General features: G+C 45.0%; 1 protein-coding gene across 9 annotated transcripts in view; it reads left to right on the top strand.

Annotated features, from left to right (window-relative positions):
* The first annotated feature begins 7,567 nt into the window (after window positions 1-7,567).
* Window positions 7,568-26,842, top strand: part of LOC134486976 (uncharacterized) — a 32,644-nt gene continuing 13,369 nt past the window's right edge. For 2 of the 9 annotated variants that reach the window (XR_010066600.1, XR_010066602.1), the window contains exons 1-3: window positions 7,583-7,744; window positions 9,551-9,938; window positions 13,061-13,174. Coding sequence is in view for 4 of the 9 variants with exons in the window: in XM_063288601.1 (XP_063144671.1) it covers window positions 11,423-12,658 (1,236 nt within the window). In the remaining 5 variants the exon portion in view is untranslated. The other 7 variants (XR_010066598.1, XR_010066601.1, XR_010066599.1 and 4 more) reach the window with 7 other exon arrangements.

The raw sequence follows: 26,842 nt of genomic DNA, 5'->3' as shown, positions 1-26,842 counted from the left end.
AGGTATGGGCCTTCAATTCCTATTCTTTCCAGGACTTTTATCATGAAGGGGTGTTGAATTTTGTCAAATGCTTTCTCAGCATCTAATGAAATGATCGTGTCTTCTTATCTTTGAGTTTGTTAATATAGTGGATTAGGTTGATGGATTTTCGTATATTAAACCATTCCTGCATCCCTGGGATGAAGCCTACTTGATCACGATGGATGTTTGTTTTGATGTGCTCTCAGATTCGGTTTGCAAGGATTTTATTGAGTATTTTTGTGACGATATTCATAAGGGAAATTAGTCTGAAGTTCTCTTTCTTAGTTGGGTCTTTGTGTGGTTGAGGTATAAGAGTAATTGTGGCTTCATAGAAGGAATTCGGTAGTGATCCATCTGTTTCCATTTTGTGGAATAGTTTGGATAGTATTGGTATGAGGTCTTCTATGAAGGTCTGATAGAATTCTGCACTAAACCCGTCTGGACCTGGGCTCTTTCTGGTTGGGAGACTTTTGATGACTGCTTCTATTTCCTTAGGAGTTATGGGGTTGTTTAAATGGTTTATCTGTTCCTGATTTAACTTTGGTACCTGGTATCTGTCTAGGAAATTGTCCATTTCTCCAGATTTTCAAGTTTTCTTGAATATAGGTTTTGTAGTAGGACTTGATGATATTTTGAATTTCCTCTGACTCTGTTGTTATGTCTCCCTTTTCATTTCTGATTTTGTTAATTTGTACACACTCTCCATATCCTCTGGTTAGTCTGGCTAAGGGTTTATGTATTGTGTTGATTTTCTCAAAGAACCAGCTTTTGTTTCTGTTGATTCTTTGTATAGTCCTTTTTGTTTGTACTTGGTTGATTTCAGCTCTGAGTTTGATTATTTCCTGCCTTCTACTCCTCCTGGGTGTGTTTGCTTCTTTTTGTTCTAGAGCTTTTAGGTGTGCCGTCAAGCTGCTGATGTATGCTCTCTCCTGTTTCTTTCTGCAGGCACTCAGAGCTATGAGTTTTCCTCTTAGTACAGCTTTCATTGTGTCCCATAAGTTTGGGTATGCTGTACCTTCATTTTCAATAAATTCTAAGAAGTCTTTAATTTCTTTCTTTATTTCTTCCTTGACCAGGTTATCATTGAGTAGAGCGTTGTTCAATTTCCATGCACATGTGGGCGTTCCCTTCTTGTTATTGAAGACCAGCTTTAGCCTGTGGTGGTGTGATAGGACGCATGGGATTATTTCTATCTTTCTGTATCTATTGAGGCCTGTTTTATTACCAATTATATGGCCAATTTTGGAGAAAGTACCATGAGGTGGTGGTAAGAAGGTATATCCTTTTGTTTTAGGATAGAATGTTCTATAAATATCTGTTAAGTCCATTTGGTTCATGACTTCTCTTAGTCTGTCTATGTCTCTGTTTAATTTCTTATTCCATGATCTGTCCATTGATGAGAGTGGGGTGTTGAAATCTCCTATTATTATTGTGTGAGGTGCAATGTGTGCTTTGAGCTTTAGTGAGGTTTCTTTTACGTATGTAGGTGTCCTTGTATTTGGGGCATAGATATTTAGGATTGTGAGTTCATCTTGGTGGATTTTTCCTTTGATGAATATGAAGTGTCTTTCCTTATCTTTTTTGATGAATTTGGTTGAAAATCGATTTTATTGTATATTAGAATGGCTACTCCAGCTTGCTTCTTCAGACCATTTGCTTGGAAAGTTGTTTTCCAGCCTTTCACTCTGAGGTAGTGTCTGTCTTTGTCTCTGAGGTGTGTTTCCCTATTGGCAGCATAATGCAGGGTCCTCATTGCCTATCCAGTTTGATAATCTGTCTTTTTTTTTTTTTTTTGGTTCTTTTTTTCGGAGCTGGGGACTGAACCCAGGGCCTTGCGCTTCCTAGGCAAGTGCTCTACCACTGAGCTAAATCCCCAACCCCAATCTGTGTCTTTTTATTGGGGAATTGAGTCCACTGATGTTGAGAGATATTAAGGAATAATGATTATTGCTTTCTGTTATATTCATATTTGGATGTGAGATTATGTTTGTGTGCTTTTCTTCTCTTGGTTTTGTTGCCAAGACAATTAGTTTCTTGCTTTTTCTATGGTGTGGCTTGCCTCCTTGTGTTGGGCTTTACCATTTATTATCCTTTGTAGGGCTGGAGTTGTAGAAAGATATTGTGTAAATTTGATTTTGTCATGGATTATCTTGGTTTCTCCATCTATGTTGAGAGTTTTGCTGGATACAGTTACCTGCGCTGGCATTTGTATTCTCTTTTTTTTTTTTTTTTTTTTTTTTCCGGAGCTGGGGACCGAACCCAGGGCCTTGCTAGGGCCTTGCTCCTGCTAGGCAAGCGCTCTACCACTGAGCTAAATCCCCAACCCCTGGCATTTGTATTCTCTTAGGGTCTGTATGACATCTGTCCAGGTTCTTTTGGCTTTCATAATCTCTTGCGAAGTCTGGTGTAATTCTGATAGGTTTGCCTTTATTTGTTACTTTACTTTTTTCCCTTACTGCTTTTAATATTTTTTCTTTGTTTTGTGCATTTGGTGCTTTGACTATTATGCGACGGGAGGAGTTTCTTTTCTGGTCCAATCTATTTGGAGTTCTGTAGGCTTCTTGTATGTTTATGGGCATCTCTTCCTTTAGGTTAGGGAAGTTTTCTTCTATGATTTTGTTGAAGATATTTACTGGTCCTTTGAGTTGGGAGTCTTCACTCTCTTCTATACCAATTATCCTTAGGGTTGATCTCCTCCTTGTGTCCTGGATTTTCTGTATGTTTTGGGCCAGTAGCTTTTTCCGTTTTACATTGTCTTTGACAGTTGTGTTAATGATTTCTATGGAATCTTCTGCTCCTGGGATTCTTTCTTCTATCTCTTGCATTCTGTTGTTGATGCTTGTATCTACCTTGTCTCTTCCTTTGGTTTTCTATATCCAGGGCTGTCTCCCTTTGTGCTTTCTTTATTGCTTCTATTTACATTTTTAATTCCTTCATCGGTTTGATTGTGTTTTCCTGTAATTCTTTCAGGGGTTTTTGTGTTTCCTCTCTATAGGCTTCTACTTGTTTACTTGTGTTTTCCTGCATTTCTCTAAGGGAGTTCTTTATGTCTTTCTTGAAGTCTCCATCATCATGGTCAAATGTGATTTTAAATCTAGATCTTGCTTTTCTGGTGTGTTTGGATATTCAGTGTTTGCTTTGGTGGGAGAATTGGGCTCTGATGATGACATGTAGTCTTGGTTTCTGTTGCTTGGGTTCCTGGGCTTGCCTCTTGCCATCAGGTTGTCTCTGGTGTTACCATGTTCTACTATTTCTGACAGTGGCTAGACCGTCTTATATGCCTGTCTGTCAGGAGTGCTGTAGATCTGTTTTCCCGTTTTCTTCCAGCCACTTATGGGAACAGAGTGTTCTCCTTTCACGCTTGTTCTCGTTCCTGTCTACTGGTTTTCAGCTGTTCCTGTGGGCCTCTCTCCTGAGTCCAACAGGCACGTCACTTCGAGAAGAAAAGTTCCTCCCACCTCTGGTCTTGGGCCTGAAATCACTCCTCAGGGATGGGTTCCAGCTCTCCGTGAGTGCAGTAACCAGAATGGCCTGCCCCTCCTTCTCTGGGGTCACTGTGCACAGGGTCCCAGATGGCACTAGGTGTTTTCCTCTAGAGTAAGAAATATGGCCAGAGGGTAGTCTCTTCTGGTTTCCCAGGTGTGTCTGTCCCTCAGAAGTTCTAGCTCTCCCTCCCACGGAATTTGTGTGCAGGGAGCTGTCTGACCGGGTCCTTTCAGATCCAGGCACAGTCTAGATCACAGGGTTCCTGCAGCTTGAGTGCTCCTATCTTCCTGTTCCCAGAGGCCCCATATAGTTTCCTCTTGGGCCAGGGATGTGGGCAAAGGTGGGCAGTCCTAACGGTCTCTCCTGCCCTGCAGTCTTAGGAGTGCCCCCACGTCTAGGCAATGAACTCTCTCTCACACAGGGTTTGGGAGCAGGGAACGGTGGGCCATCCTATGGCTATTTTCCTCCCTTTTAAGAACAGTGGGACCATCTGCATTTTGGTCGTCCTTCTTCTTGAGCTTCCTGTGGTCTGAGGATTACATTTTGGATAATTCTAGCTTTTAGGCTAACATCCATTTATCAATGATTGCATACCATGTGTGTCTTTCTGTTATTGAGTAACCTCACTCAGGATGATATTTCTAGTTCATTCCATTTGCCGATGAATTTCATGAAGTCGTTGTTTTTGCTAGCTGAATAGTACACTATTGTGTAGATGTACCACATTTTTTTGAATCCTTTCCTCTGTTGAAGGGCATCTGGGTTCTTTTACATCTTCTGGCTATTATAAATAAGGGTGCTATGAACATAGTTTGTTATAAGTTGGAGCATCTTTTGGGTATATGCCCAAGAGAGGTATAGCTGGGTCCTCAGGTAGCGCAATGTTCAATTTTCTGAGTAACCTCCAGACTGATTTCCAGAGTGGTTGTACCAGTTTGCAATCCCACCAAGAATGGAGGACCTTTCCTCTTTGTCCACATCCTCACCAGCATCTGTTGTCACCTGAGTTTTTTATCTTAGCCATTCTGACTGTTGTGAGGTGGAATCTCAGGGTTGTTTTGATTTGTACTTCCCTGATGACTAAGGATGTTGAACACATCTTTAGGTGCTTTTTGGCCATTCTGTACCAAGTGAACTGCTGTGTGTGTTCAAGACACACAAACCCAGGAGCAATCTGGAACAGGACACACTGGTCTCTGCCTGCGCCTGGAAATCATAGGACCCATCGCTCTCTATACCCAATTCTCCTGGGGTAGAGACCTGGACTCAGAAGTGCAAAAAATCCTGTTAGTTCAGGGGAGACCTCCACTTCTGCTCACATTCCTGGTCCAAGAGGACCCTCCCTAGTGCTTCTGAATACAGGAATCTAGCTTCAGTCTGTGGCAGGATCTTTCTGCATTCTGCCTGCCCCCAGAACTGACCGTCAGTCACCATAGTGCAGACACACCTGAAACCAGAGGTAAGAACACCAATTCTGCTCCAAGGGACTCACCTGGAGCCCTCAGGACAAAGGAACCCAAGAGCACTCTAGGACAACACCCTTCTGCTTCCTGCCTGTTCTTGGAGTTCACCTGATCCGACAGCTCTCTACACCCAGAACCGACTGAGAAAAACAAGTCCACAGTTGTGCTGACATACAGGCTCACAAGAGTGTCAAACAACTGCCAGAGAGAGCAAGACCAGGTAACACCAGAGACATCCTATGGTGAGAATCACGGCCAGGAACCTAAGCACCCGAAACCGAGACTACTTGGCATCTTCAGAGCCCAGTTCTTTCACCAAATAAAATACTAGATATCCCGGCACACCGGAAAAGCAAGGTTTGGGTTAAGATCACATGTCTTGATGATGATAGAAGACATAAATAACTCCCTTAAAGAAATACAGGACAAAACCGGTAAACAAGTAGAAGGCCTTAAAGAAGAACTCAAAAATGCTTTCAGAAAATGCAGGAAAACACAAGCAAATAGGTGAAAGAATTGAACAAAATCATCCAGGAGTTAAAAATGGAAATAGAAACAATAAAGAAATCACAAAGACAGGAAACCCTGGAGATAGGAAACCTATGAAAGAGATCAGGGGACAGACGAAAGCATCACCAATAGAATATAACAGATAGAAGAGAGAATCTCAGGGGCAGAAGATACCATAGAAAACATTGACACAAGCATCAGCACCAGCATACAAATCCATTCCAACTCTCACTAAATACCTAGTACTCTTCATTCCCATGGAGCTCAAGTCTTCCTGAACAGCTTCCAACACCACTAGTATTTCTCCAGGTTGACTGTTTACCCATCCTTTTGATACAAAGAGGAAGAAGGAGAATCCAGAACCACACATGTGAGTCCCTGTAATCCTAGCACTTCGGAGAAAGTAGGTGACCATGGGAAGACTAGCCGAGGAAGCTGGATCTTGACTTCGAGGCTTGCTTAGGCCAAACACTTAGCAAAACCTCATCTCAAAAAGAAGCAAGGAAACACTATGTAGGATATCATGTAAGTTATGAGTGACACTTTTCCTATTTTACCAGGGGGGAAGAAAACACAACTGAAATACACACTGTATTCTTACAACTGAAACTTAATATTTTAGCTGCTGTTTCAGCCTGGCTCTGGAGGGTAAACTCAAGCTTGGGTCTTTGTCACTGAAATCCCAGATGCACCCCTCAATCCTCAGGCCCTTCTGACAGATTGAGAGGCCCACATGTAAGGATACTGAGTCAGGGAACCCCAGGGACAGATACCTGCATAGCCTGTCACCTGTATACCTGCAATAATGTGACTGACAGGATTGTCATGAGTGAGCCCTGCAGTTAGAAACAGGACATGTGTCTGTGTTTGTCCTAAAAAGCTGGGGAAATACATTTGTATCTACTGTCCCTATGTGATTTAAGGTGGTTGGAAACAGCATTGTTTTTAAAAGATTTGCAAATGCTACACCAAAAGACCAGGTTAAAGATGGTGAGCTTGGTCATGAACACTTTAGATTCTATAAAGGGTCCAGGAAAAGCCTAAGGTAACCTAAAGGATGGAAACAAGGAAGCAATTCGACATTTTGTTACTAAGCTTTAAGTGTCTTCAAAAAGAACGTCTCACAATGGCAGTGAAAGTCTGTAAAGAGTTCAACGTCTTAATATTTTCTACATCATTCAGGTTTCCTTTCAATGTTTTCCTTATACCCTCACTAAAAAAGCAGAAATGTTTTTTAAATTTACTTTTCGTTAGCATATATTCAGTGTACAAAATGGCTTCAGTATGACCTTTTCACTCAATGTTTACAATGTAGTTCTGTGAGGCCTGAGTGAACCTCTTCCAGGACCTCATGAATGAGACACACGGAGGCAGTGATCGATGTCAAAGCAAGAGGAGTTTAATTCCGACATGTGACCATAGCCCTATAATGAAACCCAAAAGATAAAGCAGTGTTCAGGAGGAGGTTGAGAGCTAAGATATGAAAGGGCCTGAGGGACTGTTAAATGTAAAATCACAACGGGCCGATCTGGGAGATAGGACATTGGGCAGCAGATTCTGTGGATTCCACTTTCAGGTCTGGGTGTAAAGGCAGTGACCTTAACAACCATCAGAGTAGGGAACCACTGTGGGGTCCTTTCTATGCAGGTCCCAGTGCGCCTCCGAATTTCTGACACAGATATCATCGGGCTCCAGTAAGGTGAAATATGGCAGAATTGTAGGTCCGCTGGGTCTCTAGGATAGTCTGATGAACAGCCTTGATGGGGACTAGCAAGACTGGAGGGAGGAATGGTTAGTGTTCTGCCACCTGCTGGTCTCCAATCCTGGGAAGCAATGAGCAAGGTCTACCTAACCTAACCTCAGGGTTGGCAAATCCCTCCCAACGTGGGTTTCAGCACACCCCAAGGAAAGCAAAGGAAGGCGGTCAATCCACTCTTTGCTGGCCTCTTGTGTCAGCTTTGGTTTCTTTTTAAGTTTAGTACATTTTTTCTAGCTGCCCAGAGCCCTGTATGTGTAACGAAGTTTGCAATCTCTGTGTTAATGTGTAACTATTATTTGAGAGCTTGTTGCTATGACACTTAGGCCATTGTGAGACCTGATTGCTATGGGGAAGCTTCGAATCAGGAGGAGCTGTGAAGCTACTATGTGAGCAACTTCAGTGTCGGTGCAGAATGCTTCCACCCACCTGGAGAAAACATCTATAAAAACTAGAGTCCACGTAGCCTTCCCGGCCAGGCTGGTCTGGAGGAGGTCTGTTTCCCCAGGTTTGTCAGTGAGTTGTTCTCTCATTCGGACTCCTTCCTGTGTAAGGGCTCTCTGTTTAGGATTAGCTTGAGCACAATCCTGGTGTCCAGCTGAAACATCCCACATTAGACATCCAGACTTGTTATAGACACCTTAGTTTTAGCAACTCAGAAGGTTTGATGAACCCCAGGGGAGTATCCTGGTAAAGGTCAGTTAACAAGGTCCTTCCAGTTGGTTATGGGAGAGATTTGTGTCCCTAGTGACCTCCCTCAACCTGTAGGTCTGAGCTGTGTGTTCTTCAAAATGGAGTCTCATGCAGAACCAGGTAGGGGTGCCTCATCAGTTATCAATGGCCATCCATGGTCTTAGGGTCAACTGTTGGTCAGCCAGGTCACTGGCCCAGGAATGAAGGACAGCAATTTGTAGGGGCAGATAAATAGTCCCTTCGAGGGATAAGAGTTTTCTCTTTACTTTTTTCTTTTAAACGTCCTTTCCCAATGTAGTTGAGAAGCCCTCTTTTTCTATAGATCATACTGAGGACCTGGGTGGAAGTAAATGCATGACAAATGTCCCTGAATGGGTGGTGGGCTTTCCTTCCCTCATCTGAGAACCGGTCAGATTGACCAATACTGTCCTCCCTGCTGAAGTACCAAGCATGAAGTCAAATCATAGCTTCCACATCCTGGATTTTATCTTTTATCTCGTGACAGTTATAGATGAACATCTGAGTGTTGTCATCAGGCAAGAGGGGAGCAGAATTGAGGACAGTTTTTGAAACTAGATTCTTGGGTGGGCCAGGTGTGGGGCATATTACTGGGTCGCACAGGCATTAAACAGTCAGTGTTCTGGTTGTCTAGGAGAAGAGTCTCAACTATATTTTAGGACGTTGTCTGTGAGTATAAGGCCCTTTCACACATGTTATTGCCACTCTGTTTCTTCCTACCTGTCTCCTCACCTTGCATGCTCAAGATCTCTTTCCCACATCGCCTATCTGCCTCAGACTGTCTCCATTCCTGTCTGTGACTCTCTATCTGCTTTCTTCCAAGGGTAATGGGATCAGTTCTCCTCTATGCCTCATTTGGCTTCTGTGGGTAAGAAGCCTTGAGATTCTACTCTTTTGCCCTCTCCTAACTCTGTGGAGAGAATCAAAGGCTGTTGTTCTGAGTGGCCATTTCTACGCCTGATTGCATGATCCTGGGCAATGGGATTATATATTTGTTCAAAAATACTCACAACCTAGTGTATAATTCCATGCTTTGAGGAGAATGGTAATGCCACTGTGGTTGTGTATTGGGAAGCAGTAAAAGGCAGGTTTCTGAGTTTAGGGACAACCTGGTCTACAGACCGAGTTCCAGGACAGCCAAGACTTGAAGAGTCTCATGGCTCTAATTCTGGTGCCTCTGTATTGAGAGTGAGTTGGTCAGGATCCTCGATTGCTGCTCAGGGCAACTGTAGTGCTAGGTGTCTGTAGTCTGCCTCTCTCTTTAGGGTTCTGAGTGGAAAATACATTCAAAGTATCCCAAATAAATGAGTAATAGGCACCAGACTGTGGAATGAACCCAGATATTAAAGAAAGAAAAAGCATTTGTGCTGCTCCTATACTAATTGGAGCACAACCAAAATGTGAGAGACCAAGCCATGAAAAGAAAGTGAGACTTTCCCCAACCCAACATTTCTGTCACACTTTTTAAGGAGAAGCCTCACTCCACTAGTTGGGGACCCCATGAAAATCAAGCTACAGGTATGCCACGTCTGGGCTGGGAGGTGGAGCAGGTTCCTTCCGTGTCTGCTCTGTGATTGTTTTATTCAATCCTTACCTTTTACAGTCAGCTGCAACATGGACCACGGATGTCTCCATGGCCTTCAGTATCAGCAGGGACCACAGAGCCCAGCATGACCCAGACCTTTTCTTCAGGAAATACTTCAGGGGCAAATGAATGTGAAGCTCTCAGGGCTCCCAGGGCTACACAAAGAAAACCTGCTACCCGCTTCTCCTCCCAACAAAAAAAAATTTACAGAGAAAGGAAAAGAAAAAGTTCAAAGATGGGCTGGAAGTGTGGCTCAGTGTACACAGCCCCCAAGTCCTACCCCTTGATGAATAGGGTGGAAATATAGGACTGACCTCCTGGCCTCAAACTCAGAGATCCTCTGTCTCCTAGATGCTGAGAAAGGCTAACACACCTGGTCTTCACAGAAGGTCACAGTGTATCCACAGTAAGAATTTATATGAATCTTAAACCCGGCACAGTGGGTGTAACAGGATGTCGCAGACATGTGAATGTAAGGATGTCCAGAGACTCTGTGTAATCTTCCCAGTTAGTGGGAGCTGTTTTACAACTGTGCACACGTCCTTACAGACTGAAGGGTTCTGGCTGGAAGCATGAGTAACCTCTCTTTTTTTAAGAGGCAGTTTTCTTTCTTTCTTTCTTTCTTTATTTTTTATAAAAAGATTCATTGATTTTATTTATATAAGTACACTGTAGCTGTCTTCAGATACACCAGAAGAGGGCATCAGATTCCGTTACAGACTGTTGTGACCTAGATAAACAAGTTTTGGGAAATTGAACTCAGGAAGTCTGGACGACTACTCTGTTCTACTAACCACTGAGCCATCTCTAAAACCCAGGGGTGGTGTTTCTTTACATGCTCGTTTAGGTTATCTGATCGTGGATAGGTTGTGTAGCAGATCTGACATTGGTGGGGCCGATCCCCAGTGTGCTTTCTCATGTGGCGTGTGAGCTCATCTGAGCGAGAGAACGTCCATGTGCATCTGGAGCATTTGTAGGGCTTCTCCCCTGGATAAGAGAGAAAGAGATGCTTGTTACACTCAGGGGAAGAAGGGACAGCATCCTGACAGTGATGGAGCACAAGGTTCAACAAGGTGGATGGAGAGGACACTGAGGTATGCAAAGGAGTAGCTGGACAGGAAGAGGAGTGGGACAGCTGAGGAGAACATGGAGAGACAGGGAGAAAGAAGGAGCCACAATAAGAGGATAAGGAAGGGATAAATAAGGAAGGCAATGGAGGAGTGAGTGAGAAGGAAGAGGGTACAAGGAGAAAATCCCACAGAGGGAGAGTCTAGAGTCTGAAATGGACATAAGTCAATAGTCCTAGTACCTTCATGGCTCAGGTGGCAGCATTTCTTGTACCTGAGTGTTCAAGAACAGTGTGGACAACATGGTGAGAACTCACCTATGTGAAGGGGAGACCAGGAACCTCCACAAGGCAACAAACTAATACCCCACTTATCCCATCATGCAGTGCAAAGACATCACAGAAGACTGTAGCACAGCACACACTACCCTACCGCCTGGAGGATCAAGAAAACTCCATACCCAATTTCAAACTTGCCATCCTTCCCCACGTTATCCTCTGGGACAGAGCTCCAGGACAAGGCAATAGTTTAAATAGCCAACCGTATGCAGGCAGATCTGTGGCCACTTATCCCCCAAACCCCATATCCAGACAGATCCTCACTCACCAGTGTGTTTGCGAATATGGCCTGTGAGGTGGGAAGACTTTGAAAAAGAATGTCCACAGTAATGGCAGATGTAGGCCTTCCCTGTGTTTTGGGTTGGGGTCCTGAGGCCATTCTTCCTGTGTGGGAGATTTCCTGGCACCACAGGGAAGTCTGAAGAGCATGCGGATGTTTGACCCTGGACCATGTGGGAGATTGAAAAATCTAACACTGTGTCTCCATGGGGCATCTGACTACTAACAAGGGACATCATCCATCCTGTATTACAGGTCTGGTCACCATTGGTGGTAGTTGTCTGATCCCCATCGAAGGTTGGGTTACCCTCCGTGGCTGTCATATAATATCTGTAGAAGTTCTGATGATCATCACTGGGGGTCATTTTCTGATTTCCAGAGAGAGTCTGGAAACCAGTTATCTGAGCCCCGTCATAATGACTGCTGGGATTCATTGGCTGACCCTTAAAGAGTGTTTGATCGCCGAAGTGACTTGTTGTTTGATCTCCATAGAGAATTGGGTTACCATCAGAGGGTACTGCCTGCTTTCTATAGAAGGTGGTCTCATCGCTGGCAGTGTTTTTCTGATTTCTATGGAGAACCTGGTTAGAATCAAAAGACACTGTCTGATCCCCAGAGTGAGTTTGTTTAGATTTGTGGGCCATTGTTTGACCTCTATAGAGACTCTGGTTATTGTCAAAAGGCATTGTCTGAACCCCAGAGACAGTATGGTTCAGATCACGGAGCATGGGTTGACCCCTATAGAGAGTCTGGTTAGTATCAAACGGCAATGGCTGACCCCCAAAGAGTGTCTGGTTAGTATCAAAAGGGACTGTCTGACCCCCATAGAGATTCTGGTTAGTATCAGAAGGCATCTTGTGACCCCCATAGAGAGTTTGGTTAGAATCATGGGGAATTGTTTGACCCCCATAACGAATCTGGTTATAATCATGGGCCATTGCTTGACCTTCACAGAGAGTCTGGTTAGTATCAAAAGACATTATCTGATACCCAGAGTGAGATTGTTTAGATTTGTGGGCCATTGTTTGACCCCTATAGAGACTCTGAATATTGTCAAAAGGCATTGTCTGACCCCCAGAGACAGTATGGTTAGGATCCTGGGGCATTGGTTGACCCGTATAGAGAGTCTGGTTAGTATCAAACGGCAATGGCTGACCCCCATAGAGAGTCTGGTTTCCATTGGGAACCGTCATTTGATTATTATAGTAGGCCTGATTAGCACTGAGGATTTTCACCTTATCTCTGTATACATTCTGGTCATTGTACGTTTTCACCTGATTTCTATAGACTGTCTGGTCACCAATAGCAGTTGTCACCTGATTTCTATTGACTTTCTGCTCACTATTGAAGGTCATCGTCTGGTGCCCATGGTAAGTCTGATTGGCATTGGAAGTCACCACCTGACCCCAATCAGAGGCTTGGTTACCCTCAGAAATGACTGAACAGTCTTCAAATGAGGATTGGTAACCACTGAAGCTCACCACAGGGCCCTCTGTAAGAGTTGCTAGCAGATTATCATAAATGGTATTTATCTGGTTGTCTTCAATAGGGCTTGTCACCTTGGTTCCAGTGGCTGCTGTCTTCTGGTATGCAGTGAGTAAGGACTTGGAGCTGTCCTGGCCATGGGTCAGCTGGGTGCTTGCTGTGGAGAGCATGATGTCAACAGGCACCATTTCTTGGCTCATAGGAACAGCCTTATGTGGCTGTGCAGGGGGTTTACCAAGGGCTGTTGCAGGGTGCATTGTTGTGACTGTGTGAGGGACAGAAGAAGATTCAGAGGTCATCACAGTGGAACTGCAGGAAGTCATGACTCTGGGCTGACTTGCGCTGGCCGTCCTGTACAGGGGTTCTGAGAGACTGGGATGAAGACCTGAAGCTAAGCTGGAGCTCTGTTCTGGTCCTTCTGTGGCAGGAAGACTTGGAGAAACTCAAGAGCCCCAGATGTTTGGAGGATGGAGGTAAGCTGTTTGTAGAACTGGATTTTCAGTTGTAAGAACCTAGGAAGTAAAATCAGAAGGTCACTCAACAGAACCTTAAGACCTGGTCCTCATCCTGCCTTCCCACCAATGCCAAGCTAAACCATCCACCATCTTTTCTTACTCAAAAGGGCCTCTGCAGACATTGCCATAGACAACCAGTTAGAAGAGAGAGTCAGGTTTCATAGAATTACATAACATTTGCACCAATGACACCAGGACACAGGAGTCATGGCTGTCCCTGTTTTAAGGAGAAAACAGCTCCATAGGGAGCACACTCTACTGTACAGATACAAATGCATGGAAAGACTGGAAATACAAAACAATGAGCTAACATTATTTACAATTTCGTGTTCTAAGCTTAAAATAAACTCAAACATGACAAAGAAGAACATTAGAGCAGAGCTAATACAGAAAAGTCAGCTGAAATAAAAATTGATCAAATTTTTTAAAGATCAACAAACTTGATGAACCTATTTGTAATCAGAAAGGGAGGAAGAGGCTGGCAAGATTGCTCAGTGGGTAAAGGCGCTGTCACCCAGACCTGAAACCCGCAGAGTGAAAGGAGAGAACCTGTTCTTGTAAGGTCTCCTGTGCCCTACACGGATGCACTGTGTCACACGCCAGCACTCGTGCCTGCACACAGAAAACATACCACCTCGTGTGACAGTCTTCTAAGTCCAGCTACGTGGAAGGTTGAGGCAGAAGGATTGTAAAATCAAAGTGTGCTTGGACATTTAAGGGGAAAGTCATTTGTAGAAACTGGAGACATGAGACATTAGGTAAGAGCATTGTCTGCTCTTCAGGGGACCCAATTCAATTCCCCGAACCCACGTGGCTGTTCACAACTGTCTGTGTAACTCCAGCTCCAGACGATCTGATGCAATGCCCTAGTCCAGGATCAACTGGGAATGCATGCGTGTGGTGCACGGACATAATGGTGGGGAAAATACACTAAGGAAGTAGAAACCAAACATATCCTTTAAAGGAGATGGGGGTGTGGAGTTGGCTCGGCCATTGAACGGGAGGGTCACACCCAAAATAAAGAGATTGTGTTCCCAGCCAGGTCCAGTTTGCAGAGTGAGTACCAAGTCAGGCAACGTAACCACTAAACCCTTCTTGAAAAACCAAAGGATAAAGTCAGATCATATCAATAACTGATTGTGTTTAAAACAAATAAATAGCTGGGCAGAGGTGGCAACTGGGAAAGCAGGTGGGTTAGGGCATGACATACACCAGGGCAGTGCACATCTTTATCCCTGCACTAGGGAGGCAGAGGCCAGAGACCCTTGAGTTCCAGGAAATTCTGGTGAACAGAGAACGATGCAGGCCACCCTGGTCTACAGAGAGTCCAAATACTAAATCTAAACAAGAAGGGAAGAGAGAAGGAAGGAAGGAAGAAGAGAGAGAGAGAGAGAGAGAGAGAGAGAGAGAGAGAGAGAGAGGAAGAAAGTGTTTAAAAAGAAATAACCAGGGTCCCACTGCCTGTGTCTCTGGTGCATACGTATATGACATTCCTTAGTAACCAGTGACTCTTCCTGTGAGGAAGGCGGGATGTGCATTGCTGCTCTGGCTGGGTGGGAAAGTGGCCAGAGCAGATTCTTGGTTTCCAGTGCCCCACAGTTACAGCTGCAGAGAACATCTGGACAGAGGCAGAGCTGCCCTGGGGTAAGAAGGGCATCAGTTCGGGGCCATCAGGGCCGGGAGGTATGCAGAGACGCAGCAGCAGGTGTGTGCTCTTGCACTGGAGTCTACACACGCATCAGACTTGGAAAACAAGCGTGCAAGGGGGTAACTGAGCCAGCGTTACAGTGGGAGAAGGTCAAGGCCGACTGCCTTCACGGTGTACACTTTGGCTCCACTGCTGACGCCTTCTTTCCCTGGAAGAACAGTAAAGGGCAGAGAGGCTGGCTGGAAAATGATACAAATTCACTGAACATCATCACTTTCAGCAAGCAGAGTCCCATGAACTGAGGAGTGTGGTGAAGTCCATGCTGAAATTACCAGAAGAGTCAGGAAGCAGGACTAGGGCCCTGCATCAGATCCTCTGCAGCTGGAGTTACACAGACACTTGTGAACAGTTTGTGATGGTGGGAATTCAACCTGGGTCCCCTGCAGAGCAGACAATGCACTTAACTAATGACACATCTCTCCAGCCTCTCCAAACAACCTTTTTAAAAATTGCCCAAGCACACTCTGATCCTACAATCCTTCTGCCTCAACCTTCCATGTCTGTCACTGTAGGACTGTCACACCACGGGATATGTTTCATGTGTGCAGGCACCTGTGCTGGCCTGTGCCACAGTGCACCTGTGTAGGGCACAGGACAACTTATAAGAACGGGTCCTCTCCTTTGACTTTGTGGGTTTCAGGTTTGGGTGACAGTGCCTTTACCCACTGAGCCATCTTGCTAGCCTAGACCCTCCCTTTCTACTCACAAATAGGTTCACCAAGGTTGCTGATCTTTAAGGCAGAGAATTATAATAGAATTCATTACCACACAGCATTGCACAGGAAGCACCCACCTAAGCTGTAATGGAACTCAAATTCCATTACAAATCCATTTCACTCTCACTAAATTCCTTCCTTCCCCTGGAGCTCAAGTCTTCCCGAACAGCTACCAAACCCACTAGTATTTCCCCGGTTTATAAGGGACGTGGAGGGACTTTGTTTACCCATCCTGAGATGCACAGAGAGTAACTCAGAAGGAGAATCCAGAACCACACATTTAGGGCCCTGAAATCCTAGAATTCAGAGAAAGCAGGTGGTCATGGGAAGGCCAGCCTGACTCTGTCTCAGAAAAGGACTCAAGGAATGGTCCTGGGCCTCCTGCCTCAACTGAAATGATGACGCACTGGCTTCAACCAGCTCTGCTCCAGTCCTGAGTCTCCAGCACTCAGAGAGCTGAGGAAGCTGCATCTTGACATTGAGGTTTGCTCAGTCCCTATACTTTGCAAAACCTGATTTCAAAAACAACAGAGAAACAAACAAATAAGCAAAAACTATGCAGGATTTTGTGGAAGACACGAGTGATACTTTTCATATTTGAAATAAAGTGTTCCTAGTTTACTGGGGTAAGAAAGCACAACTGAAATCCCCAATGTTGTCCTAAAACTAAAACTTAAAATATTATCTGCTGTTTCAGCCTGGCTCAGGAGAGTAAACTCAGACTTGGGGCTTTGTCAGTGAAATCCCCGACGCCCCCCTCAATCCTCAGGCCCTTCTGACAGATTGAGAAGGGCCAACATGTAAGGATGCTGAGTCAGGGAACCCCAGGTGATGGATACCTGCATAGCCTGTCACCTGTATACCTGCATTGATGTGACTGACAGGATGATCCTGAGTAAGCAGCACAGGTCACAAACAGGACAAGTGTCCATGTTAGTCCTAAAAAGCTGGGGAAATACATATGTCTCTACTGCACCTGTGTGATTTACGGTGGTTGGAAACAGCATTGTTTTAAAAAGATTTGCAAATGCTACACCACAAAGACTAGGTCATCGACTTGTCAGCTTGGTCATTAACATTTTAGATTCTCTAAAAAGTCCAGGAAAAGCGTCAGGTAACCTAAACGATGGAAAACGAGAGAGCAATTCGACATTTTGACACTAAGTTTTTAGTATCTTCAAAAAGAACTTTCCCAGGTAAAGTCTGTAAAGAGTTCAACCACTTACAAATTTCTAGATCCTTCAAGCATCATTCCAAGGTTTTCCTTATATACTCACTCAAAAAGTAGCAATGATTTTTTAAAAGTGTTCTTGTCATTAGCGTGTATGTTCAGGGTACAAAGTGGCTTCTGCGTGACATTTTTGGTCATGTTTATAATGTCCTCAGACCAGATGTAAAAATAAAACTTTCATTTCCCAGAAGATAAAGAGACAGGCAGGGCTGGCACCTACGGTTAACTTCAGAGCTCAGATACAAGAGATGGGGAACCCTGAACATGAGTCCAGTCTGGTCAGCACAGTGAGATCCAGAACACAGAGGACCACAGAGAAACCCGGTCTCCAACCAACCAACCAACCAACCAATCAACCAACCAACCAACCAACCAATCAACCAACCAACCAACCAACTAATCAACCAACCAAGTAAATAGTAAGAAAATTCAAAAGATTGTGCCTAAAAGATAAATAGCTGGGCGGTGTCTCCACATGCCACAGGGTCCCAACACTCGGGCTGTAGATGTGGGTGAGTTTGAGGCTAGCCTGGTCTGCAAAGTGTGTTCTAGGACAGCCAGGGCTACACAGAGAACCCCCTGAAAAAAAAGAAAACAATAACAACCATCATAAGTAGATATAAAGATGGGAGATTGTAGATAGTCGTAGACCAACATTTCCTACATCACTCCCAAAGCCCTGTATTCAACCCCACCACATCAAAAGAGTGGGAGGCGAGGGAAAGAAACACAGCTTGTGAGCAGAAGCCCGAGATTCCACCTCTAACAGCACAAACACAGAGAGACCAAGGACCCCAAAACATATCACTGAAGATACACGAATGAGTACCAAGCCAGGGACGATGCCCAATGTCAGCGTAGGAAATGAAAGGAGACAGAGCAGACAATTATTGGCATGGATAATATTTAAAGAGAAGCCCCACACACTAATAACTAGAGATGTTGAGCTATGAAGAATAGGAATTCTTGCCTACTGCTGGCACTGAAAAATGAAGGCCGGGACATGGTGATGGTGATGCTTGCCTTTGATTCCAGCACTCTGGAGGCAGAGGCAGGAGATCTGAATTCTAGGTCAGCCTGGAGTTCCAGGAAAGCCTGGCTATAGAGAAAGCATCTTGAAAATCCAAAAGAAAAGCAGAAAGGTGAACCTCACAACTGCTGTAGAGAATGGGGTTGACACACAGGGGCTGGTTTTGCTGTACAACCCCAGCAATCCATTTCTGGGCCTGTACCTCAAGAAAATTGAAAAGATATTTGATGTTTCTACATATTTATGTACATATTTATACATATTATGGTACCCACACCATGTAGTGTCTAGGAGTCTGATCATCATCAGATACAAATGGGTGATTAAAATTCAGGATTTACTGTGGAAGACTCACTCAGCCATGCTACAGACATGATCACTGATAGACAGGAGTGGAAGAGACAGTCAGACAGGGGACTCGGGGTTGCTTGAGGGGTTGTGGGGAAGGGGAAGACTGAAGAGTTATTACCTAGGATAGGCCTAGCAGAGTTTGATACGGAGATCTTTTCAAAAAAAGATTCATTATTATTATTATTATTTAAGTGCACTGTAGCTGTCTTCATATCAGAAGAGGGCATCAGATCCCATTACAGATGGTTGTGTGAGCCACTATATGATTGCTGGGAATTGAACTCATGATCTCTGGAAGAGAAGTCAGTGCTCTTAACCACTGAGACATCTCTCTAGCCCCACAGGGAGATCTTGACTCAAAAATCCACAGCAGGCTGAGAGTGGAGGGGCATGCCGTGGACAAAACAGAGAAAATTAATGAAATAGAGAAATCCTATCACCAACCAATCAACCAAACAAACAAACAAAACCCAACGTACAACAAAGGTTCCATCCCATATTATCAGTTTTTTTGAGACAGGGTCTCTCTGTGTAGCCCAGGCTGTCCTGAAACTCCCTCTGTAGTTCAGGACGGCCTCGAACTCATAGATCTGTGTGCCTCTGCCTCCTGCGTACTCAGTGAGTGAAAGAATGGACCACCAACCCCTGGCTCTTTATTTCACAAAGAATCTTTTCAGTTTTTGTTTACTATTTTCAATTAATTTATTATTAATATTTGTCTGTTTTGTTTTTGAGGCCAGGGTGTCTCTGTAGCCCTGGCTATCCTGGAAGTCCCTCTGTTGACCACTCCACGCTCCAATTCAGGGATCGGCTTTGTTTGCCTCTGCCTCCCTCGTGCTGGGATTAAAGGTTTCGTCACCACTGCCAACTGAAATTGTGTGAATAAGATAAAGTTTTGTGAGAAGCCCTGTGGGTGGGGCAGCAGGTCCTGTGGGTGGGGGCAGGTTGCATGATGGGATTAACTTAAACCTAGTGGTGGTGGCTCCGACTTCTAACCCCACCCACATGAGGCAGATGCTGGTGGTCTGTGGATTTGAGCCACCCTGGCCTAAAGACTAAATTCCAGATGGCCTGGGAGTCATCTCGATGCCTGCCTCGAGAAAAACAACAAACACAAAAATGAAACAAACACACACACAGCTTAACCAACCAAACACCAGAGCATAACTATTCCAAACCAATAGACCTCAAGAGCCATCTTCTGTGGCTAATGAAAGACTCCAGTTCAAGCGGACCCAACTCTCTCTTTTGTCCCTCAGAGACACATACACTCATTTTCATCAACTAGGAAACATGATATTTTAATTATACAATATATAACAAATATAATACTTAATATTCATATACAATATTATATATACTCTGTATTCTATTATACATAATATATTTTAAAATGAATATATATTAAAAACAAAAAATAAATATTTTAAAATAGAGACCCAGAAGAGCATCTTAAACTTCCTCTCTCATGACTCCAACTCACATTCCCAGACAGTCAGGCTGGACCCACCCTAGGGTGACAACTCTAATTTGTACAAAGTGGACCTGCCAGATTTGGATGAGTATCTGAGAAAATGGAAGCAGGGAAGGAATTCTGGTGCACACAACAGCACAGGCTCTGGTCTGTAACCTTCAGGCCCTCAGGATGCACATGGTTCTGACCTCCTGTACCTGAGGGACCATTAACACAAGTACTTTCCTAGGCCAGACCTGGTGGCCCACAGCTTTAATCTCAGTCCGTGGGAGACAGTGGAAGATGTGTCTCTGTGTCTGAGGCTATCCTGGTTTACATAGCGAATTGCTATAGAGGAGAATTCTATCCCCAAAATGACTATTTGAATTTGTATTTATTTTTGAGACTGTGTGTCTACAGAGCCCCGGTTGACATGAAATTTACGCGGTGGATCAGGCTGGCCTTGATCCATCTGCCTCTGACTCCTCTCCGTACTTCAGAAATTAACGACATTGGCCACCGTGCCTGGCTTCATTTTATTATTTTAAAAATTATTATTTCAAAACTCCGTGTGCAGACCAGGCCAGCATGAAAATCAGAATCTTCCTGCTTCTGTCTCAAGTGCTGGGACTTGAGTTGTGGTCACCACACTCGCAGCCTGGTCTCTTTCTGGATCATGAGTCCTGGCATTGTGGGCACATTTGAGGCCTGCTGAAGGGCTGAGCTGGCACTGCATCTTGCAAAGACAGTTGTGATGATTACAATTGTTTTGATTACAATTCCACAGCACAGGCTCCAACACAGGCTGCGTTTTTCTCGTGCATAACACCCCCCTGGCTCTCAGCATACCTGCCCCTGACCTCTGCAGAGACTTCTCTCTGCCTCACTACTGGCAATTCTGACCTCCCCTTCTTTAGAAGTTCCAGCCCAGGTTGATCACTTTGCCAATGAGAATGGAGACTTACCGAAGCCGATCCAGAGAGTGGTCTCCGATGGTAACCACGAGCTCAAGTGATCTAGGTGGATGGGAGAAACCCCTTCAGAAGGCTTTGACTTTTATGGGGTCTTGCGTGGACCACCCCCTTTGTGGGAGGAGCCTAGTGAAGTCCGTGTCTACCTATCAACCGGTCGGGGCCTTGGGATTTTTGAATTTGCTAGCAAGAAGCCTTGGGGCAGTGGTTTTCAACAGGTTTATGCTAACGCTTTTGCAGGGCTGAACCGCCCTTTCACAAGGATCGCATATTTGATATCCTACATATTAGCTGCATTACAATTCATATCAGTAGGAGAAATTATACTCATGAGCCGAAATAATCTTATGGCTGCTGGTCACCACCGAAGAACCGTATTAAAGTGTTGCAGCCTGACGAAGGCTAACAGCCATGGTGTCTCTTCCCGGATTGCACTGCATACAGCTCAGCGTATTGCCCGTTCCATCCCTCCTTGTGGGTTTTAAAGCAGTCATCCTGTGACGGGAAAGTTGAGAACGTAGGTCCTAAAGAACTGCCTATGAGTCAAGCACGGTGGTGCAGGCCTTTAATTAGAGCTCTCCAGAGGCAGAGAGGCAGGGGGATCTCTGTAAGTTCAAGTCCAGCCTGATCTGCAAGACGAGTCCAGAGCAGCCAGGGATACACAGAAAAACTCGGCTCGAAAAACAAAAACCAAACCCAAGCAAAAATAACCTATTGGTTGTAGATTTGAACCCTGTAACTTACTTCTCATGGGTTGAGGGTTTAGGTGAACCTATGACCCGAATTTTTAGTGCGCTTAAAGAAGATTTCATCTCGTGAATTGTTGGGGTAATCAAAACAGTTTCTCGTCAGAAACACTGAGAATCCGGCCATTTCCCCTCAATAATAACGCAGGTTCTCGGTTGTTTGTTAATTGATTCGTTTTTGCTTTTCTTTGTTTCTTAGGTTGGTTGGTTGGCTGGTTTTTCTACACAGGATTTCTTTCTGTAGCCCCTGGCTGGCCTGGAGTTCGCTCTGTAGAAGTGGCTGGTGTTGAACTCAAGAGATCCCCCTGCCTCTGCTATTCCCATGCCAGCACCAGCATCCAATGGAACCCTTCTGTTCTACTGGGTTCTTGTGTGGTTCAAACCCTCTCTTTCCACATCTATCTGGTTTGTTCTAGCCAGAATTGAGTGGGTACATAGTAGTCTCCCACTCCTGTAACAGACTTTTCTGTTTTCCCTTCAATTCTGCCAGAATTTCCTCCAATATTTTTCATATATTTTGTAGTTCATTAGATGCATGACTGTTTAGAACTGTTTTCGTTTCTATCGAGAGCCCTTCATATAATCTTTGGGAATCATGGGGTGGTGGCTCATGTGGTTAAAAGTGCTGTCTGTTTGTCACAGGAACCCAGATTGGATTCTCAGCCCCCTTAAGGTGGTTCATGCCTTTGTAACTGCAATTCCAGATTATCCAACACACTCTGTCTGTACTCTGGCATGTACAGACAAACTGGCAAACACCCATAAACATAAACTAAAAACCTAATAAAAAATAAAAACCGTACAGCTGATTTCTGATTTTATATTTGCGAACATAGTTTATTTACATCTTAAACTGTTTAACTGTCAAGAAGGAACATAATTCTATCATTGGTCTATCATTGGTTACATCTTCTGTGGGCCTATGGCTTCTCTTCCCATGCTCCTATTTCCTTTTGTGCTTTGCTGTCTTTTTGTGGTCAAAGATTTTAATCCCATATATGAACATGTGGCCTACAGACACACACACCCCTACACCACACACCACAGGACAAACCACGCATACACACACACACACACACACACACACACACACACACACACACACTATACTCTCTTTGCGTACTTGATAAACGTGTTCCTGGGGAGTTACACTTGACATCCTAGATTTGTAACATCTACTTTGAATTTAAGGCATCCTAACTTCACTAACAGAGAATCAGCTTTCCTAGTGCCCCGTCCCCATCAGGTTTTACTTTTATATGCTACAAAATTACACGTTTATGGGTAGTGTGTTCACAATCATGGTTTCTCATTTTTAATGGACGACTGGACTAATTGTATGGCCTCTGGGTGCTGCTCAGCCTTCTCCCTCTCTTCCTGGGCGCTGAGGATCAAACACAGCCTTCCATTCCACGGAACTCCATACCCTGCATTGCAGACCTGAGAATGGGGTTACTTGACCGACTTTACTCCTTTGGAGAGGACCAAGTTACCGCCTGTTCCTTTGTGATTGCCCTCATTGAATCTGCCCCAGTGGCAACATTGGATCTCGGATCCTCTTTGCCCGGGGGGGACTGCTTTATCCAATCTTTGCTCAATTCTGCACATCCACTTTCGTCTTTGTCCTTTCTTATTCGATTGTGATGTATGATGGTCTACGTGTTACCCAGGACAGCCAGGGTTACACAGAGAAATCCTGTCGCAAAAATCCCAAAACCAAAAGCTGAAAAACAAATAAACAAACCAAAAAAAATCATCGTTTACGAAAAAAGGGAGGCATGGAAGGCATGTAAACCATGCAGAAGGTCCTGTAAAGCCATGAGAGGGAGGGCGGAGAGACACCTCTGTCAGCATAGCGGCCATGTCAGCACATCTGCACTTGAAGTCAGTCCTTGCCTGCAGGCATTTGCTCAAAGCTGGAGCCATGTGTAGCCTGGCTCAGAACTAGGCCAGAGCACTGGCAGCATGGAGAATCCAGGTCTTGGTGCCCAGCTCGGGAACCCACTGAGCAGACGCTGTGGGGAATCAGAAGAAGCCTGACATGCGCAGATGAGCTCATCTCGAGTTCAGATAAACACTGCAGACAGCTGGAAGCTCAAGCAGGAAGCTGGGTGTGGAGGGGTCTGCCTGCCTGGAAGAGCTGCCCTGAGCAGTCTAGAGAGGCTAGGGAACGTTTGAGCAGGGATCTCAGCCAGAGGCAGGGTGCAGAGGTGGAGCAGGCTAAGAGCCTCCTGAAATGTGACATATAAAAGCATTACACAGAGCAGAAGGGACGTGAGAGACAGAGAAGCTGCACATGCCCAGGGCACTGGGTTGTCAACCTTTCCAAGGCTGCAATCCTTAGCACTGATCCAAATGACCATTGGGTACTTTCTGTCCTTGTCCCCCACTGAGTCATCATGGCCAGCAGAGGAGATCTGTGCCATCTCCAATGCCACCAGATCAATGGAACTGGCAAGTAGAAATGTCCCCGAGATGTAGATCCATGTCCTGCCTTTCTAGAGCAGACAGCCAGGAGCTAGAGCACTTGTTTCCTAGGCTTAGCATATTTTCTCCTCCAGGTAGGCCTCTTCTTTCCCTTAAAGGGCTTTGATGTGCTTCTGATAAGCCATTGCCTCAGGCTGCTTACTCACCCTGGGTCCCATTCCCAGTGTCTGGCTCATTAGAGATCTTTATGGCCTTGGGCTCTAAAGAGCAGAGGGCAGAATGGAAGAGCTCACTGGGTGGATCAGTTGCATCCAAGAACAGGAAAGCTGCTCCTGGGGAAGCCTGAAGGGCTTAGCTGTCTGCCCCATGCTATCCTGTGTACACAGGGCCCAGGGTGGACGGCTTTATCCAGTCATTGCACACCTCTGAAGATTCACTTCCTGCTTCGTAATTTCTTATTTAATTGTGTTATGCATTGGTATTAATATATTCCCATCAGTTGTATTTCCATTTAAAATATCATGTATTTATCCAGACCGAGTGGCACACACCTTTAACCCAGCACTCGGGAGGCAGAGGCAGGCAGAACTCTGTGAGGTTGAAGACAGCCTTGTCTATAAAGATAATCCAGGTCAGCCAGGGTGACACAGAGCAATCCTACCCCAAAAACTTAAAGTCAAATGAAGAAACAAACAAATCATTTGTTTATTTTAAGAGGGAGGCATGGAAGTTCTGTAAACAACACAGGGGTTCCTGTAATTTCTCTTTCACATCTCAGTCCTCATGCTCTGACAATATCACTATTTCTAAGTTAAACAAAAGTCCGGGTCGTGGGCTACTGATAGTGAGAACAGAGGAATCTAACGGGAGAAACTAATGCTTCCAACACAGACCCTCAGTGGAAAACTGCTTATGTGCAGGCAAAGAGGTGTTTGGAAGAGGGGCGGGGAAGGCCTCAGTAGCTTGGCTTCTCTCATCACTGGATCCTGAATCAGACTATGTCTAACTCCCCATCCCTCAGGACCTGCATACTTGTGTCTGGTTTTGAGGTTGTCTTAACCCTCGGCCCAGGTTCCTCTGAATTCACCACTCTCTTACCCCATCCTCCTGAATTATATGAGTGTTCACCATACCCAAGGCTCACTCTGGTGTTTTGTTTTGTGAGACGGTGTCTCACTATGCAGCCCAGGCTGGCCTTGAACTTAACAACAGCTCGGCCTCCAGCTTTACTGAGTTCTTAAGATTCTTCATTTGTTTATATGTGTATGTGTGTGCATATGCTATGTCCATGTAGGTGCCCTTGGAGGTGTGAAGAGTGCGTGGGATCCTCTGGAGCTGAAGTCAGAGGTCATAAGCTCTTCATTGTGGGTGCATGGACCTTGGCACAGCAAGGGGACTTGAGCACTGAGCATTGCTCTAGCCCTAACACAAGCTCTGATACACAGTGACCCAAGCAAGTGTCCCTAAGGCTGCATTTGGTGAAGGAAGGGCTCCCAGGAGAAGCAGTGAGGGATGAGAAGCCAAAGTCCAGCTTGGGTGTGAGTTTAGAAGTTCTGGATTCTCAGAGGTCCTGCTAAGGGTCTTGAGGTTAGAAGACGGGCTGTGAGAAAATAAAACATGCAGCTAAGAAGTCAGAAGTTTCAAAAAGCCCTAAATACCCCAAATTCCAGACCCTGCCCTCTACCTGTAAGTAAAAGGTCACATTTCTTGACCTGCTCCCCCAGGATCCAGATAAAAGGGTTTAAGATAAGGTCCTTAGATAGTTGATCCCGACCTAGTAAAGAAAGCTTCTCCTAAGAACTAGCGGACCATAAAGTTAAGCAATCTTGAGAGACGGGAAGCTTCTTGTGATTTTCCAATGATACCACCCCTGCCCCCTTGGGTTGTGGTTTCTCCCTTTAAATACCCTTTCTCCTAGCCTCTCGGGGTCGACACTTCTATCTCCTGCGTGGGATAAGTGTTGGCCCGGAGATCTCCATAATAGGTCTCAGTAATAAACCTCGCCTTTGCATATTACCTCCAAAATGGTCTCTCTGTGTCTGGGGTCCGAGATTTCCCGAGACTTGAGTAAGGGTCTCCCTTTGGGGATCTTTCATTTGGGGGCTCGTCTGGGATATTCGCGCCCACCCCAGACCCTGAAGACCCCTTGGAGGTGAGTTGGATGTTTGTCTGAGTGTTTCTTTGTGAGTGGTGCCGCACTTGTCAGTCTGTGTCTGCTTGTCCACTGTCTATCTGTTTCCAGTTGTCTCCGGGTGGGAATGATTTGGGGCAGCTGTCTCAGAGGTCTGTGAGGACCCCAAGACTGCAGGGAACAGACTTGTCTGGAACTGCAGGCTGCAACCCTGGGGGATGCCTCGAGTAGTGGAGGGGCCCAGAATGAACTGGTTGCCTCCTATCTCCTCACTGTGAAGTGAGGAGATTAGAGACCTTGCCGGGTGATCTGGTTTTGGTTTCTTGTGGAACAGTCGCAGAGGACGACTAGTTTTAGACATCCTTGTCTCTCTTGTCATTTTGTTAGTCTTCTGTGTTGGGCGTTTGTCATACTTTTTAGACAGAAGGAAGAGTGATGTGGAATCTGCTCTCCCTCATCTGTCTTTGGTGTCCCCTTGGTAAGGAGGAGTGAAGTGAATCCGCTCCCCTTCACCTGTCTGTGGTTGAGAAGTAAGAGTGATATGGAATCTGCTCTCCTTCATCTGTTGTTGGTGAGCTCAGGGAAGCCCTTGTCTAAATCAGTTCAGTTTGGTGGTGATCTCACAGCGGCCGTTTGTTTTGTTTTTGTGCGAACTTCTGTTTTTTTTTTTTTTTTTTTTTTTGTCTGTTAATCTTTTGATTGTCTTTCTGTGCGACTAAATGTTTTTGTCCTTTTCCGAGGATCTCTATCTTCTGGACTCTCTTCTTGTTTTCTCACCATCCCACTTGAGATGCTTGTTAGTAGCTGTTACAGGAAATACAGAATCCGGCTTTAGTCCAGAAAAAGTGTTCCAGACATGGAT

Source organism: Rattus norvegicus, chromosome 5, assembly GCF_036323735.1.
Source record: "Rattus norvegicus strain BN/NHsdMcwi chromosome 5, GRCr8, whole genome shotgun sequence".
NCBI classification, from domain to species: Eukaryota; Metazoa; Chordata; class Mammalia; order Rodentia; family Muridae; genus Rattus; species Rattus norvegicus.
The sequence above is the reverse complement of the archived record's forward strand: the minus strand, read 5'-3'. Positions and strand labels throughout refer to the sequence as shown.